General features: G+C 55.1%; 1 protein-coding gene across 3 annotated transcripts in view; it reads left to right on the plus strand.

Moving 5' to 3' along the window:
- The first annotated feature begins 409 nt into the window (after positions 1-409).
- ZNF609 (zinc finger protein 609) overlaps positions 410-15,500 on the plus strand; it is a 64,129-nt gene continuing 49,038 nt past the window's right edge. For 2 of the 3 annotated variants that reach the window (XM_069026130.1, XM_069026128.1), the window contains exons 1-2: positions 410-498; positions 14,186-15,052. In XM_069026130.1, the coding sequence (XP_068882231.1) occupies positions 14,306-15,052 (747 nt within the window). In that variant the 5' untranslated portion in view covers positions 410-498; positions 14,186-14,305. The remainder of the gene's footprint in view (positions 499-14,185; positions 15,053-15,500) is intronic. The other variant, XM_069026129.1, reaches the window with a different exon arrangement.

The following is a 15,500-nucleotide window of genomic DNA, read 5'->3' on the forward strand; positions in this document are numbered from 1 at the left end:
GCAGCGTGGGGCACGATGTGGTGGGTTTGGGGTAGGTGTGGATGCCCCGGGGTGGTGATGACCCCTGCCCCCCGCCCTTCTGTGCTGGCTCAGGGAGCTAAAAGCATGGCCTTAGGGGGACTGTCCCAGGCTGAAGTCTCACAAGACACCGCTCAGAGCGTGAAACACCCCCAGAAGATTCCCCCCGCCATTTCCGAGGTGGCACCACGGGGGCTCCGCCTCCTAGGGCAGGGAATGCGCCGCTCCGGGCTTTGTCTCGCTCCGGCTCCCGATCCTCCGGGCGGCGTATCCGCTCCGTGTTTCCCCGCCGCCCGGGGACGCCGCTCCACGTTCCGCCCTCCGCGTTTTGCGCCGCGCCCGCCCCGCCCCGCCCGGCGGACCCGGCGCGGCCTGCGCGGCGCGGCCTCAGCGCGTGGCGGCCCCGGCCGGCCCGGCCCGGCCCCGGCCCCGGCCCCGGCCCGCATGGAGCGCACCTAGGGCGGACACCCCAGCGACCGGGTGAGTGCGCGCCGGGCCGGCCCCGCGCCACGCCGCCCCGCCGCGGGGGGGGTGGAGGTGGGGGGGCGGCAGTTGGGGCTCCCCTCGGGCCTCGGGCACCCCCCCCCCCCCACCGCCCCTTCCGCACGGGCTGGGCCCGGGCCGCCGCCGTGAGCCGTGACCGCCGGGACGGCGATATGTGCCCTCCCCCCTTCTTCCCTGTGACCTCCGGGAACGCGGCTGTGCCCCCCCCCCTCCCCGTGACCCTTGGGGACGGGGCTCTGGGTACCCGTTCTCCGGGACCATTGGGAACGGGGGTTTCAGTGCTGCCCCCTCCGCCCCCCCCCGTGACCCCTGGGAATGGGGCTGTGCCCCCCCCCCCCCGGGACCCTTGGGGACGGGGGTCTGTCTGCGCCCCCCACCCCTGCGACCACTGGGGACGGGGATGTGTGCCTCCCCGTCCCTCACCTCTGGCCGTGGGGATGGAGGTCCGGGTGCCTCCCCCCGGGACCACAGGGGACGAGGGGCTGTGTGCCCCCCCCGGGACCACGGGGGCGGTTGCGGGTCCCTCCCGTGGCCGTTGGGAAAGAGCCCCCGCGGGTGTCGTGGCCGTTGGGGGTCGGGTCCCCCCGAGAGGTGCGGGGCCCGGCTTTGGCATCGCGAGGGTCGCGCTCAGGGTCCCGGGGTCCCCACGGCTGCAGGGAGGGGGTGTCCCCTGCGTGGGGTCACCGCCGTGCCAGCTTTTGCGGGGAGGATCGGGGTTGGGGGGGTGATGCAGGCGGGGAGGAGGGTCCCGAGGGGATAGCGGTGTTCCTGGGCGGAGGGGGGGTCATCTCTCTTGACCCCCGTCTCTGTGCAGGGAGGGTTTGGGGGGCACAGGAGCAGAGGAACCGCGGGAGCGGAGGTTCCCTGGACCCCAGCTCTTTTGTAGTGCCGGCAGGGGCTTCTCGGCACAAATCCCGGGAAGATTAAATGTTCCCCAATGCGTTTAGCGAGTTCCTGTGAGTTTGTGGGGGGGGTCAGACCCCGAGAGCGGAGCCCCCTCCGGGCATCACCCCTGGGGCTGGGCCGTGTGCCCGCGGCCCGGTGCCGCAGGACGAGCCGCCCTCCTTCAAGTCCTTCGAGCCCCCGTTGGCCAGCGGGGCCGATCCGGAGGTGACCCCGCCGGTGACAACGTGGCCGGGTGTCCCGCGAGGGCTGGGGCGGCCGGCGGGGCAAGCACTCCTGCCGTGTGCTCTCCCGCCCGTTGTGTACACGGGGAAGGTCACAGGTTCAGGTCTGGTCTGCGAGATTTGGCTCCCCTCCATCTCCCAGCAGCCTTCCTTTTGCCTTTCTTTTTTCCCTCCTTTCTGGGAAGGCCCTTTCCCTTGGAGGAGGCGTTAGACACTCATTTTCCAAAGCGTGCACCGAAAAGCCCCGTGGGCTCTTTCCCCCTCCTTCAGAATATCCAAGGATGCCGGTGTTGGGGCTGGCTTTTGGGCTCTATCGTGCGCAGGCAGTTCCTCACCTGGACATCCTCAGGAAAACCTATTTCCATGCTTTGTGCAGTGACTCCAGCATCGGATTATGCTGCACATTTCTAGCTCTTTGTTGGCAGTACACGACCGCACATGCATGGCAGTCAGAAAACCCAGGCAGCTGATTTTATTGATTAACTCTTGACCAGAAATAATTTATAATTTATTATTTTGAAGCTGTTTCAGTCGCAAAACACAAATCCTTGCCCTTTTATGCCCTCATTCATCCAGTGAGGTTTTCTCCTCTCCTGTGAGGAGGAGAAGGGAGACGTGCGCAGCACCGAGAGCGCGGCGTCTCTGTGGTGGAAAAGGACAAGGATTTAATGTTTCACCTGGGCTGGCCTGGTGTGCAGGGCAAGGGCTGCCTCTCGTTAGAGCCACTGGAGGAAATTAATTATCGAGCAAGTTGTAATGACCTGTAATTGAGTACGGCCAGAGCACGGGGAGGGGGTTTTATTCCTTTCTCCAAGCCAGGCACTCGGTCTGTGTGTTTGGTGAGTCGCCATTAGGCTGCTTGTTAGCCTCAGGGGCCGGTGTGTGTGTGCATGGAGGTATCTCTTAACACACTTGTTATCTCTGTGCCTGCTGAAAGCAGCCTGAGTTTTTGGGGGGATCCATCTGTCCGTCTGTAGCCCTTTGCTGGGTGGTAGCCCCAAATAATCCCTCCCTTGCCTCAGTTGCAAAGTCCCCTCACGCTTCCTTGCACCCGGCTTGTTGGATGTCGGTGGTGACGGCATTGCTTTTGCTGCCTCAAAAGCTTTTTCCCTGTAAATTGAGCTGAAAAGGTGCATTTCTGGGAAGAAAGGGCTTGCAGAGGCGGTTGAGGTGTTTCTCACATGGTATTGGAGCTACCCAACAGCTTGTGTGTCTTTATTTTGAATTAACGAGAAGGATGGACCAGAGTTCGCTCCGTCTGGTTTATTCTCTTGGAGAACAGGGCTGCCTTGAATCAAAAATTGCCTCCAGGTTATATTTACAGTGTATTAATTGTGATTGCATAAATTAAAGAAAACCAGGACCTGCCTGGTCTTTGTAGCACTTCCATGTGGGCTTCATTCCCCAGACAAAGTCGTTGTTTGTGTGTTGTGTCCAGGCCATGACAGGGTGGAGACCCACATCTGGGATCCCACTCCTGGGCTCAGCTGATGGTGGTTGAGGACCAAAGTCACGTGTCGTGCCTGATTTAATTGGCATTTCCATGGTGTAGGGATCTTTCTCTGCATTCCTGTGGTGGGAAGAGGAAAAGTCTTGAGCTCGACCTTGGCCGGGCTGGGAGTGGGGATGCACCTCGGCACTGTCCCGAGGCCACTGCACGGCACGGCTCCGACTGGGATTAGGGCCTGTGGGCGCTGATGCAATACTAGTCCCAGATGTAATGCAATAAGCCTCTTTGTCCCCTTTATCCAGAGCATTATGTAAATAAGATGGTATTTATGGTCCCAGGTATGCTGTTCCGGGGCTGTGTGACATCCTGCGTGCGCAGCGATGCCCTTTGAGCGTTGGCTCTGTTGCCGGTGTTCCTGGCCAGAGACAGGGACCCTCTGGGGCAGATGCTCCCGGGGAGTGTGTCAGATGCTGGCTCCCTGCAGAGAGGAGGTGAGGCTGCAGGTGACCTTGCCAGGAGCTGGTGACAGTTTAACCATGCTTGGTTGCTTGTATGCGGTGAAGGCAGCGAGTGGATCAGTGCTGGAGTCCGTGGGGTGGTTGCCCACTGAGGTCATGGAGAAGTCCATGGTTATCCTAGCAGACTTCCTGCAGCATACAGACTGCTGGTTCCCCAGCCTTGGGTTTGGGAGAGTCACGTGTCTGTTCCCAAACCTGTATTCCATTGCAGCTGATGGTGGTTTGTGGAGATATTTTTTGGGAAGTACCAAAGTCTCTGAAGCACCTGGAGATGGCCCAGGCTGTCTGCAGTTCTCCCGTGATGTCTCTTCTGGTGCTTCATGGGCTCTCTGGACATGGGGAGAGCTTCTCCTTTTCCCTTGGGTCTTGCCTGCTTACTTGGGAACATCCTAATTTGGGTGCTTGTGGCAGTGGGTGGAGGAATGAGGATGCCATTGCATGGGGTTGCCTGACTCCATCAGGGTTTGGGGTTGGGGTGGGTGTGTGTTGAGGAGCCCGTGTGGGTGTGAAGGACCTTTTCTAAGATCAGGGGTAGGTAGATGAACTGGCTTAGAGCATGCAACTGTCCTGGGAGCTCATTGGTGGCCACTTGCGGCTCCTGAACCAGAGCTTTGGCCACCCTGGCAGCAACTGGTCTGCTCTGTGTTCCCATGCTGGGTTGACTTGGATGAGGAAGGGTGTTGCTTTGTGTTGGGAAAGGGCAGGAAAAGAGATCCCGCTGGGATATGGCTTATTTTGCCATGCAGATGCACTTTCCTGCTACCGAGGGTCGGTGCCTTGAGGTATGACGTGAGGTCAGAGGAAGGAGTGAGGCTGAGCTTGAACAATCTTACAGTAAGAAAATAGGGAATGTCTGCCTGACCAGGAAACTTGCTCTGGGACTCAAGTTGCTCTTGTGATTGATTTTTTTCTTCAAAGGAAACCAATTCCCATCTGCATTTGGGTGAAAAATCAGTTTTTGAGACGAGCCCAAGAGGTTGTTTTGTTTTCTCCGCAGCTGAGTGTCCTTCACATTCACAAAACCCACTGACGTAGCTGCTGAGCGTCAGCTCAGATGTGGTGTGAGGGGTATGAAAGGATGCAAGTGCAATTTTTTGTGGATGAATAAGGATAATTTCAGGACAAGCTTGATATTTTGTATTGAAACATTAAATGCCCAACTTCTACAATTCATTGCCTTGTTCATGGCGTAAGAAAAGGAAGGATGACGTTGCTTTATGCTGCTCTTTCCCCAAGCACAGAAAGGTTTTGTGGCATTGGATTTCCCCTCTAAGCTGTTCTTGGGCTGCTCATTCTTCCAGTGGCTGGAATGATGAGATCTCTACAGTGCTCCATCATGTGCAATGGGGCTATGCTGATTTATTGATAACAAAATTGATTTTAATGAATTTGCTGAGCCCATTTGTGGTTTGGATTAAAGAGAGCATTGTTGGTTCAAGTGGGTCCAAAGATTTGACTTGGAGTTTTCCTGAAGCTTCTCCAAGGGGATGAAGGGAGGATCAGGAGGAGTGTGCTGTACAGCTTTAAAGGAGTGAAAATGAGGTGTGTAATGACTTCACTAACAGAAACCACCGTGAATCCAATAGGAGAGGCCGAATCTTGCTCATCTCTGGGAGAATTGCTTCTCCTTCCCCAAAGACTTAGTAGCCTTGTTGAAATTTCTTCTTGTCCTGAGGATTTCTTGTTTATTTTTGAGGGGGTTTCACATCTATCTGCACCTTCCCTCTGCATCTATTGCCACAAGTAATTCCAAGTGCACTAGGACTCCCCAAATAAGCCCAGCCTGCTTTGATGCATGGTTTTCATTGGGTTTTATTGTATTCCTGTGTGCTGGCTAATTCACAAAATTCAGCAATTTGCAATGGGTCATTAGCACGAATTAACAACTTTCTGATAGATATCAGAGCTCCGCAAATGCGCTGTATTAATCTAGGAGATACACCTATTTATTATCCCTCCCAGGGAAAAAAAAAAAGGGATTTCTCGGCATGGTACTTGCTCTGCTTGCATTTGTCCCTGTCTGCATCTGCCTTCCCTCCTCCTTTACTTCACAGTCTGGTTGTTTTTTTCCCAAAGTGTTCCCAGGCTGATGATGTGACAGGAAGAGGGATTACAGCCGCGTGCACTGGCCTTGCTACAAACGGAGCCTCAGCTTTGGGAGCCAAGGTGCCCTAATTGGTTATCGAATGAAGGGAATTAAAGGCATTAATAGGTGAAGTGGCAGCTCCTTTGGTTTTGGAGCGGTGGAGAGATGTTCATCCTCTTCAGAAGGCTGGGAAACAGCCAAGGCTGGCTGCATGCTCTGCTCCTAAAAGGAAAGATAAAGGAAATAAAGCCCAGAAGCTCTCCCTTCCCTGGGAGCAAGCAAGCCAGCAGCTGTCGGTCCTCTCCAACCAGTGCTGCTGTGCCCCTCTCCTGTCGAGGCAGGGCTGTGGCCGGGAGACACTGCTCAGCTGGGATCACTGCAGTGCTCTTCCTTTGGATGAAGAAGATGGAAAAGAGATGTTGACTTTGCTGCAGAGTGGCAGTGCAGCCAGTGGTCTGCTGTTCCTGCTGTACCTCTGTGAAGGGTGATCCTTGTTGGATACCTGCATCTCTTGTGACCATGAGAACCCAGTTTGGGTTTATGATGGGGCTGGGGGCCAGCAGGGAGACCAGGAGCAAGGTGAGGAGCCAGGCTGCCTCCGGAGCCTTGTAGGGAAAGGGAGCTGGTGACTGGTTCAGTAGGGCCCACCCTGCTCCCACCAACACCCTGAGCTCGGGATGCTGCCGGCACCTGGGTGCCTTCCTGCATCCCTGCTGACACCATTGGGTGAGCAGGGGAAAAGGGCAAGCTCCCTTTTCTGGCACTTACTCCGGTGGTTATTTATGCCTGTTGGTTGTCTTTGGTCTTCGCCAGGTCTTCTTTCTTCCCATCTCCGTGACTAATGCTTTGAGGATCTTTCCTGGTCACATCCATCTTGCTGCTTCCTCTTGCTGCTGGCGATCTTCCAGCCTGCATGGAATGCTGAAGTTTGGGAGCCTCTTGGGTTATTTTTATGTGCCCTCTACCTGCTTCTAGGCTGCGCGAAAGGACAGGCCACCAGTTCAGATACTTTTAAGCCTCTCATAAATCAGTTCACTTCTGTGTTGGGGTTAGCAAGGATGTAACTGCACTGGTTTTAAATCCACACAGCTCTTCCACTTTCCCAGTGGAAACCAGCTCTCTGTTCAAGGGACAGTCATTCCCCAGGTTTATCCCTATGGGAAGCATTGCAGTGCCAAGCAGATTGGCTCAGATATCTCGTTTTGAGTGTTTAATGTTATTTTTGGCACCAGCCAGCAGTGACACGGCTGGCTGGGCTCAACAAGAATGATTCGCCTTTGTGGTGTTAAAGGAACACCAGGGCCGTGTCAGGTGCTGCCGGAACGCACTGGCTTGTCTGGGTTAGACTCACCCAAAGGGCTTCCAGGTTAATCCTGGCTGGTTATTGCTCATGGTGTTGCTCTGCTTTTGCCACCGGGTAGCTGCCAATGGCCCGTGTGTCAGCCTTCGACAGCCGGACCCTGTGGCGCTGCCGCTCTACTCCTGTGGCACTGCCAGCGCCTGCTGGGCACCTGCTGGGTGCCAGTGATGCTATGACACCAAAGGGCAGCACATGAGGATCACGGGGCGAGCAGGGGATGCAGATTTTGGGTGAAGATGGAGCTGTGTTTCTGGTTATTGATAAACCATTGTGTGCAGGTCTGGGCATGGCAGTTCCACATGGGTATCTTCCAGCATGCAGACCCAACAGTGAGGGGTAAATCCTTGTTGGGCAGCCCTGATGCAGGGTAGATCTGAGAGCTGAGCTTGCAGGAGGGAAGCTGCTCTGTCATTTTACCTATCGAATACTTTTTCTCCCACACATGTGGGTTTTTCAATTCCTCTTTCCCTATACAGCCGGAAGTTTAGATACCGGGCACCGGTTTGTGCTTGTGAATGTGTGTGCTGAGAAAGATCTCGGCCATATTCAGCTGCCTGAGATTTTAGAGTGTGCAAGGTCATGCTTGCTGGAAGATGTCTATCGTGGCGTTTTTTGATGAGCAGGCTGTGATCCAGAGCCTGAGCCTTGCTACTCCCTGCTCATCTCCATGGCAGAGGCTTGGGAAGGGGACGCGGCTCACGCAGGACAGTGCTGTCAGAGCTGTAACAAAGCGCTGGCGTGACTCTTGCCCCTGCTCGTGCTGTGCTTGATGCTCCTCGAGTCTGTACCACTGTGTTATCCTAGCACTGCGGCCTTTCCTGCAAACCTGACTCCTGCCCGGCAGGAGGTCTGTCAGCTCTCTGCAGGGGTGCTGTGTGTGCAGAACATTGCTGGACTTAAGGGCAGCTACAAAGGTGAGCCATATGGAGAAGTCGAGGGGCAGCAGATAAAAATTGTACTGGGAGAGGTTTCATCTCAACGTAAGAAAGAAATTTTTTACAGCCATTCCCTGAAACAACTCCCTCTGGGACACAGTAAGAGTCCATGCCAGTGGAGGTTGTCAAGATGTGACTGGACAGGGTGGTGGATAATCTCACCTGATCTCCCTTTTCCGCAAAAGGTTGGAGCGGGTGACTTTTCAAGGTCCCTTCCAACTGCTCTGCTCTACGGTTCTATGACCCAAGTCATGTAGACATGTGCGTTCAGGCTTGTGTGTAACGATGGTGCTTGCTCACCTTCCCACCGGAGAAGTGACTCCAGCAGTGCAATTTGGCAGAGAGTGAGCAGATGTTCCAGGAAGGTGCTGTTTGCCAGCCATCCTTCACAGGAACAGAATTGAGGGTTTGGTGCCTTCACGTGGGTCTGTAGGTATCGGTATGCCTCTTGCTTGACCTGAGGACCATGTGCTGAGGACCACGTGATGGTTCTCTTGCTGGTAGTTTTCTTGAAATATGAAGCTCTTGGACTTTGTTATGAGTTGGTGGGGGAAATGTGAGCTGTGTTTTATTCAGTACAGAAGTAGTACCTTGAAAAGAATGCATAAGTTGAGAGACATCAAAATCAAATAACTAAATCTGAAGAACCGCAGGCTCTCGAGGCACGAATAGACAAAAAGTTTGGACTTTGGTGATGACACTTGCAAGACTGATGGGAGGATTAAAGAGGTCCTTGTTTCAGTTTTCCCCGTTTCACGATACAAAGGAAAGCCTGAAACTCTTGGTCCTCTTTGTGTTCTCCCTTTCTGTGTGCCTCGTGTATCAGGGCTGCGCGTAGCCTGTTGGGAGTTGAGGAAAGTGAGGGCTTCTCACGACGGTGGCTTTGCTAGTCAGACGTATTCAAGAACCCTGGCTTTTTCAGCCCTAGATCAAGTTGATCCTCATGGTGTTTGGGTTATAGAAGTGTCAAGAAGAAGCAAACGCTAGGTTTTAGCTATTCTGGTGTTTTCTTCAAACACACAGGTACCGTGTGCCTGTCTTTTGTATTGACAGCTTTGCTGGACATTGTCATGTGCTGCAGTTGTGTGGAGTGTTGCTATAAAATTAATGTTTTAAAGTAATGAGTGAATGGGAGTGGGTGTGAGGTTGAATTTTGATCCCAGGAGCATCTTTTGCCTGATGATGAATGTGAAGTTGAGGTCTGAGTGTGTATTTGGGAGCAGATGGGTGTTGTGGCTAAATCTCTGGAGCTTTGCTTCAGGTAGGGTGATTGCCTGGCTGCCCTGCATGAGAGTGGTCTCTGCTCACCTCTCCGCTTTCCTCCATCTCCAGCCTCTTCCAGTGACCTTGTCTGTCCTGCTTTTGTCATGCCTGGACTGAAGTATTTCAAGCTTTTCTCAAGAATGCCAACAAATGACTCATCGCTCGAGCGCTGCCCTGTCTCAGGTTCATCTCCAGTGTCAAGGCTCAGCCTTCGGAAACTTGGGAGTCCTGGCCTAAGTTTGTCGGTGTCTCTCTGGGCGCTCTGGCTGCAGTGCATGCTGGAAGATGTAGTCTTGATGGGGTGCACCTCCATGTTAAAAAAAGAAGGGTGGCTCCATTTTATTCAAATTGGGTTCAGCCTTCCTCCCTCCTGGAAGCTTGCTGGTGCCGTCCCGCTCAGCCTTGAGAGCCACTGAAGTTCTCTCGGCACCTTGTGTGAGCGCAGAGGCGGGAGCACAGCTCCTCCATTCAAAATCTTGCTTAATTCCACATTGAACAGCTTGTTTTGAAGCCCTGTGCCTTGGCGTGTTTTGCAACAGCTCGGACTCCCGCGGGGTGCAGGCGGTGGAGGGATCCTGCCCCTGTTGGGTGGCAGTTCTGGAGGGTGTCATGGCAAATCTCCTTTGTCTGCTACGGCCTGACTGATGTCTGGGGGAGAGCGAACTCTCCTCCCCTGCGTGATTTCTTGAGCTGAAAGCAGCAAGTGAGTGAGGAAGCTCCTTTGTGCAGATTTCTCCGTCTCCTCTTGTTCGTGCCAGCTGGCTCGCGTTCAACATTTCTCTTTTTTTCTCTCTTTTTTTTCCTCTTCTCTTCTCTCTCCCCCAGCTCTAGAGAGAGGGGGTGGGGAGAAAGGGAACATCTTAAAAAGAAATCTGCAGAAAAGACATGGGAGTTACTTAACAAAAATCCAACCCAAACAAGCCCAGCTGGGGGATTACAGGCGCGGCGGTAGGAGCTGAGTGGGGAGTGAGCGCGGCAGTGCGGGTTAGGCAGTGTGTTCCCCCCCACTGCCCTGAGTTTCTTTAGTCGTAAAAGGAAACAAAAAGGGATCTTGTGCAGAGGCAGCGGATGGGGAGAGCAGCCGGCTGGCTGCCAGGGGCTGGAGGAATGGCCTCGGCACTGCAGCCCCTAGTGCTGCTGCTGCCTCAGCTGGGGGCTTGTGGGGAGCCCTTTGGGGGTTTGGCAAGCTGGGAGGGCAGCATCCCTTCCACGCCGCTGCCTTTGGCTCTTTTGGGAGGGAGCGGAGGGCTCTGCTCCTCAGGGTTGCTGCTGGCTGGAGCAACCATCTCACCAAACCCTCGGCTCCCTGCCTTGTGCCCGCCAGAGGAAATGCTGCGTCCTGCAGATTTCCCCCCCCTTCCCTGTCCTCTTTGCCGCTCCTTCTTGCGGGCATTCCTGAGAGTTAATCAGGGTGAAAATTGCAGTCGGTCATGTCTGGAAGCCACCAGAGGCTGATCCTGGAGCGCTGCAGGCTGGAGCACATGGCTATGAGACAGTCTCCCTATGTGTGGGCTGGCTGCTGCCAGAAGAGCTTTCTCCTATGTCTCACCACCCTTGGACAGTCAATCCTTCCCAGCTTTGGTCTCCTGGCCTCTGGTAACTGGCAGAGAAGGCCGGAGTGGCGCGGGCTCGGTGGGTTCTGAGCATCCTGCACCGGTTTTAGCACATACAGCCAGGGGCTGGTGCGGTTTCCTTGCTACCTTTTGGAAGTGGAGCTGTTCTGGTGGAAGAACTGTCTCTAGGTGTGTGTGCAGCCCTGAAAGTGAACTTTCAGGTTTGTCTCCGAATACGGTTTGGCTCAGTCCCAGCCCGTAGATGTGGATTATAGAGGTCTCAGCACCTAATGGAGCTGAATTATTCATGTCTGGTGCTCTGTGTGTGCAGCATTCCCAAGCAGAAAGCTGTCTCCTTGTAGGATCTGCGCTCCAGGACTGCTCTTAAAACGCTTTGTTGGCAGGTCTCCAGGCCAACAAGTGAGCACATGCCTTTCATGTTGTGTGGGGATCAATCCTGCGATGGCAGGAGGTAAGGGGAAGGACACGTTTACAGCTGAATCAATCTCCTTGCTCTGTTTTCTGGATGCTGTGATTTGTGGCAGCATCACTCCCCCGGCAGGAGAGTGGGGAGGATCTGGATACCACCCGGTGCTTCTCCAGCTTGGGCAAAGCAGGCGGTGGGAAAGGCACTTCTTTCTCTGGGCCGTGGGATGCGGTGGCCAGGGGTTCTTATGCACGCAAAATAACGATGGTGTGGCAGGTTGGGGTCCCTGGGGCTTTGACTTGGGAGAGGGACCCCAAATGCTCCTCTGGCTGCAGAGGCTGAGCCCGCGATAGTGGAGTAGAGAAATGGGGAACTGGGATGGGAGTTTTGGGGAGGGAAAAAGCTGTAGAAAATGCTTTGGAGCCACATGCAATGGAGAATGTTCAGGAGATCCCCACCCCCCCCCCGATTGCATTCCAGGGTCCCAGCCTTCAGCTCTGGTCTGGAAAGGGCCGATCCCTGCCCCAGTCCCTCTTCCTGTGGTGGCATGTCTGGAGTTCCCTGCCCCACTCTCGTTAGGACGTGCCTTTCCCCTGCTCTTGCCAATCCAGCATGTTCCTGTCCGTCCTGTTTGTGGTTCCCTTCCGTCTGCGTTAGCAGAGCCTGTGCTCCCTCGGCGCCTCCTCCGTAGGGTGAGGGTTTTTGCTCCTCTTGTTTTCTAACCCTTTGATTGTTCCTGTCTCTCTAATTGCTGGGGACCCAGCGGACTTCTGGGCTCCTTCTTCCTTTTGTTGTGGTAGGAGTTGGCAAAAGCTGCTGCTGTTTGCAGAGTTTCAGACCCAAGTCCCGCTCATCTGCTCTCCTTATTCCACATGTATAAATAATATTTACAGAGATGTGTGTGCATGTGTATGTGCACGTTTGGAGCAGCAAGGTGAATTCCCTGGTGGGAGTGGAGAGCTGGCTAAGCTGGCGTCGTGCAGGTGTTGATGGAGCAGGTGATAATATGCGTGTTGCAGTACAACCCTGCAGATTGTCTGTCTTTTTCCTGCCACTGCAAGGTCAGATCCTTGTTTGTTTTTCCCTCTGACCCAAGCCTGCCATGGCTCTTTGCGTGCTCCAGCTTTGGGTTGGCACCTCTTGGATTTGGAGATTGAACTTCGTCTTCTACTGTCAGCTCCTGTGGGTTGTTCCTGCACATCAGTGGTCATCAGTGGTCCACCGCTTCACTGGGATTGTTCCTGAGTTCCATGCCTCAGCTTAGGGCTGGGAAGGGACTGGTACCAGCCAAAAATCTGGTTCATCCAGCTCGTTACCGTCTTTGCCCACCCGCACAAAGGAATTGCTGTGGATCCGTGACACAAAGAGTGTTGCGCAGGGGTGAGGTGCTCGCTGCCGCTCGCCGGCCCCATCGGTGAGTTGGAGAGAGGCTCTGGAGAGGCAGGTTGGTGGGGTTGGTTTGGACACACCAGCTTGGAACTGGGGAGCAGGTGCTGGGGCAGGAGTAGGAAGGGGAGGAGGAGGCGGCCATAGAAACACGCAGGGCAGCTTTGGGAAGCCGTTAGCGACTCCGGAGCACAAAGTGATCTCCTGATTCGGCATTTTCCCTGCTGCTGAAATGAGAGGTCAGTGCTTTTCATTTCTAGCTTGCATGCAAGCCCCCCAGTTCCTGGGGTTAAAAATCTCCGTAATGACCTGTCAGAGAGCGGATTATTAGCTGTACAGAGCCGAGGATGCTGTGGGGAGCAGATGGAAAATGGTCTGGCTGCGGCAGCCTGGCTGATGAAAGAATCCCTGGCATTTTTACAGTGTTTGCATCTCTGGAAATGCACCGTGAAGCTGCTTTCCAGGCTCCTGCCTGCTGGGGTTTGAAGAAATTTGTGTGTGTGTGGTGTGGGGTTTTTTTTTTTTTACCTCTCATTTCTCTTTAAGTCACCTGTTTTTGAAGTGTCACTTGTAAATAGTACCAGGAGCAGGCAGGCCTGCAGCTTGGCAGGGAAGGGGATGACAGTGCTGCTCGAGAGCAGCCTCATCCAAATGGGTGGTCAAGGATTTCTTAAGGATTCTGGAGAGCAGGCGGCCTGGCTGGGCGGTGCTGGGAAGAAGCTGTTACATGTGTTAATTATGTCTCGTCAGGGTAATTGCCAAGACTCGGGTGCTGTGTCAGGTTGCGCGTGGGTGTCTTTCTTGTTTCTCTCCCTGGGAGAAAGGCTGGGAAGCAGGGAGGAGATATTTTGTGCTCTCCGGGGTCAGCTGTGGTGTGGGCAGGTAGGGCTGAACCCCTGCTTCCCAGTTAAGACTGGGCGCTTGTACAATTGCATCTCTGCTTCCCACTGGAGGCTTATCATGGCCAGAGGCGATGGTGGTAAACACCCCAAATCAGGGTGCTGTGTTGCTCTGCCCAGAGGTGCAGATGGGGTGGGAACTCTCATGCTTCCCGTTGCGATTTGGCCTTTGGTGACTGCTCTGACGCGTCCCAAGTGTCACAGGCACTCTGAAGCCTGGGATTTATTTCCCACCAAGGCACTTGACTTCCCTGGCGAGCAGCTCTTGTCCCTTGCAGCAAGGCTGGTGTGGAGGGGAGCCCTCCCTCCGGGTGGCATTGGCAGGAGAGGAATCAATCCTCCCTCCCAGGGGCAGCGCTCGATAATTCAGAGGGAAATGGCGAGCGGGGAAATGTGTGAGTAATGTCTTGTTGGAGCCGAGAGCCGTGACCTGCCAGGGCTGGTATTGATCGAGGACTGGTGCCAGATGGCCGCTGCTGCGGGGGCGGCTGTGGAGCAGCCCCAGCCCAGGGGGTGGCAGAAGGATGCTGCGAGGGAGATTTGGGAGGTTGGGGGCTTCACCCTGCCCAAATCTCTCCTGCCTGCAGGTGTGGCTGTCAATGATCTGCCTGCCCATGGTTCTTTGTGTGTAACCCTGTTCTCTTTGCTCTCCCTTCCAGCAGCGATGCCGTCACCTGGGCAGACCCTGACCACTGGAAGCCCCCCAAGGACGTAGGTGACCCCCAGGGCATAGAGGCAGAGGGAAGAGCCTTGAACCGTGAGGGGCCGTTAACTCTAAGATGTCCTTGAGCAGCGGAGCTTCCGGAGGGAAAGGAATTGATGCGAACCCGGTTGAAACGTATGACAGCGGGGATGAGTGGGACATTGGTGTAGGGAATCTCATCATTGACCTGGACGCTGATTTGGAGAAGGATCAGCAGAAATTGGAAATGTCGGGCTCCAAGGAGGTGGGGCTCCCGGCACCCAACGCAGTGGCGACGCTACCGGATAACATCAAGTTTGTGAGCCCAGTGCCGGGCCCGCAGGGCAAGGAGGGCAAATCCAAGTCGAAAAGGAGCAAGACTGGCAAGGACAGTGGGAAGCCGACCTCAGGGTCGTCCCTGTTCACTCCCGGTGAGGGAGCTGGTGGCAAGAAGGAGGCTCAAGGACGCTCTGGGGATGGTGCGAACTCGGGTGGTTTGGTACCCGCCGTCACCCCGAAGGGCTCGGAGAAGTCGGCCAAGGCGTCTCGCAGTGTGGCTGGCTCCAAGAAGGAGAAGGAGGGCAGCTCATCCAAAAGCAAGAAGGAAAGGAGTGAGGGTGCGGGGGCTGCGGCAGAGAAGGAGCCCAGCGTGCTGCAGCCCCTGGCCCTGGCAGTGAGGGTGGGACAGTATGATGGGGGCCAGGGGACAGAGCCTGCTACTACTGAGCAGCTTGGGAGTATAGCTATTGACACGGGAGCTGCGCTCAATCCCTTGGGAGTAAAGTCGGAGCTGGAGGATGGAGAAAGTGAGTGCCGGCAGCTGAAAAAGGTGAAGTCAGAGAAGGTAAGAAAGGTGTTGGGGCGTGGATGCTGTTGCTGCTGCTCACATGGCGTTGCTGGGACATGGCGTTGTGGGTGACAAGGGAGCAGGACCGTGTGTCTTGTACTGCTGGGGCCAGCACTGATGTGTGACCATTGCCTCCTGGTTTTGGCATGAAGGTGGTTTGGCCGTGTGATGTGCTGGTGTCTGGACGTGGCGATGGAATGACACCGGTCAGGCCTGGCTGCTGGGAACCATGTGTGAGCAAATCACCTGCAGACACTGTGCTCCAGGTACCATGCTGCTGTACCCGCTGAGATTTGGTTTTTCTCAGCACTGTGGCTGTGCTGAGTGAGTCCTCTCTGGCCTCTGTCACTCTGAAGTCATGGTGATGTCCTGGTGCTTTGCCTGCTCCATCTCCCAAGGGGATGCAGAGTCTGTGCTGTGCTCTGCATCCCACTGGCTTCACCTT

This window comes from Aphelocoma coerulescens, chromosome 10, assembly GCF_041296385.1.
Source record: "Aphelocoma coerulescens isolate FSJ_1873_10779 chromosome 10, UR_Acoe_1.0, whole genome shotgun sequence".
NCBI lineage: Eukaryota > Metazoa > Chordata > Aves > Passeriformes > Corvidae > Aphelocoma > Aphelocoma coerulescens.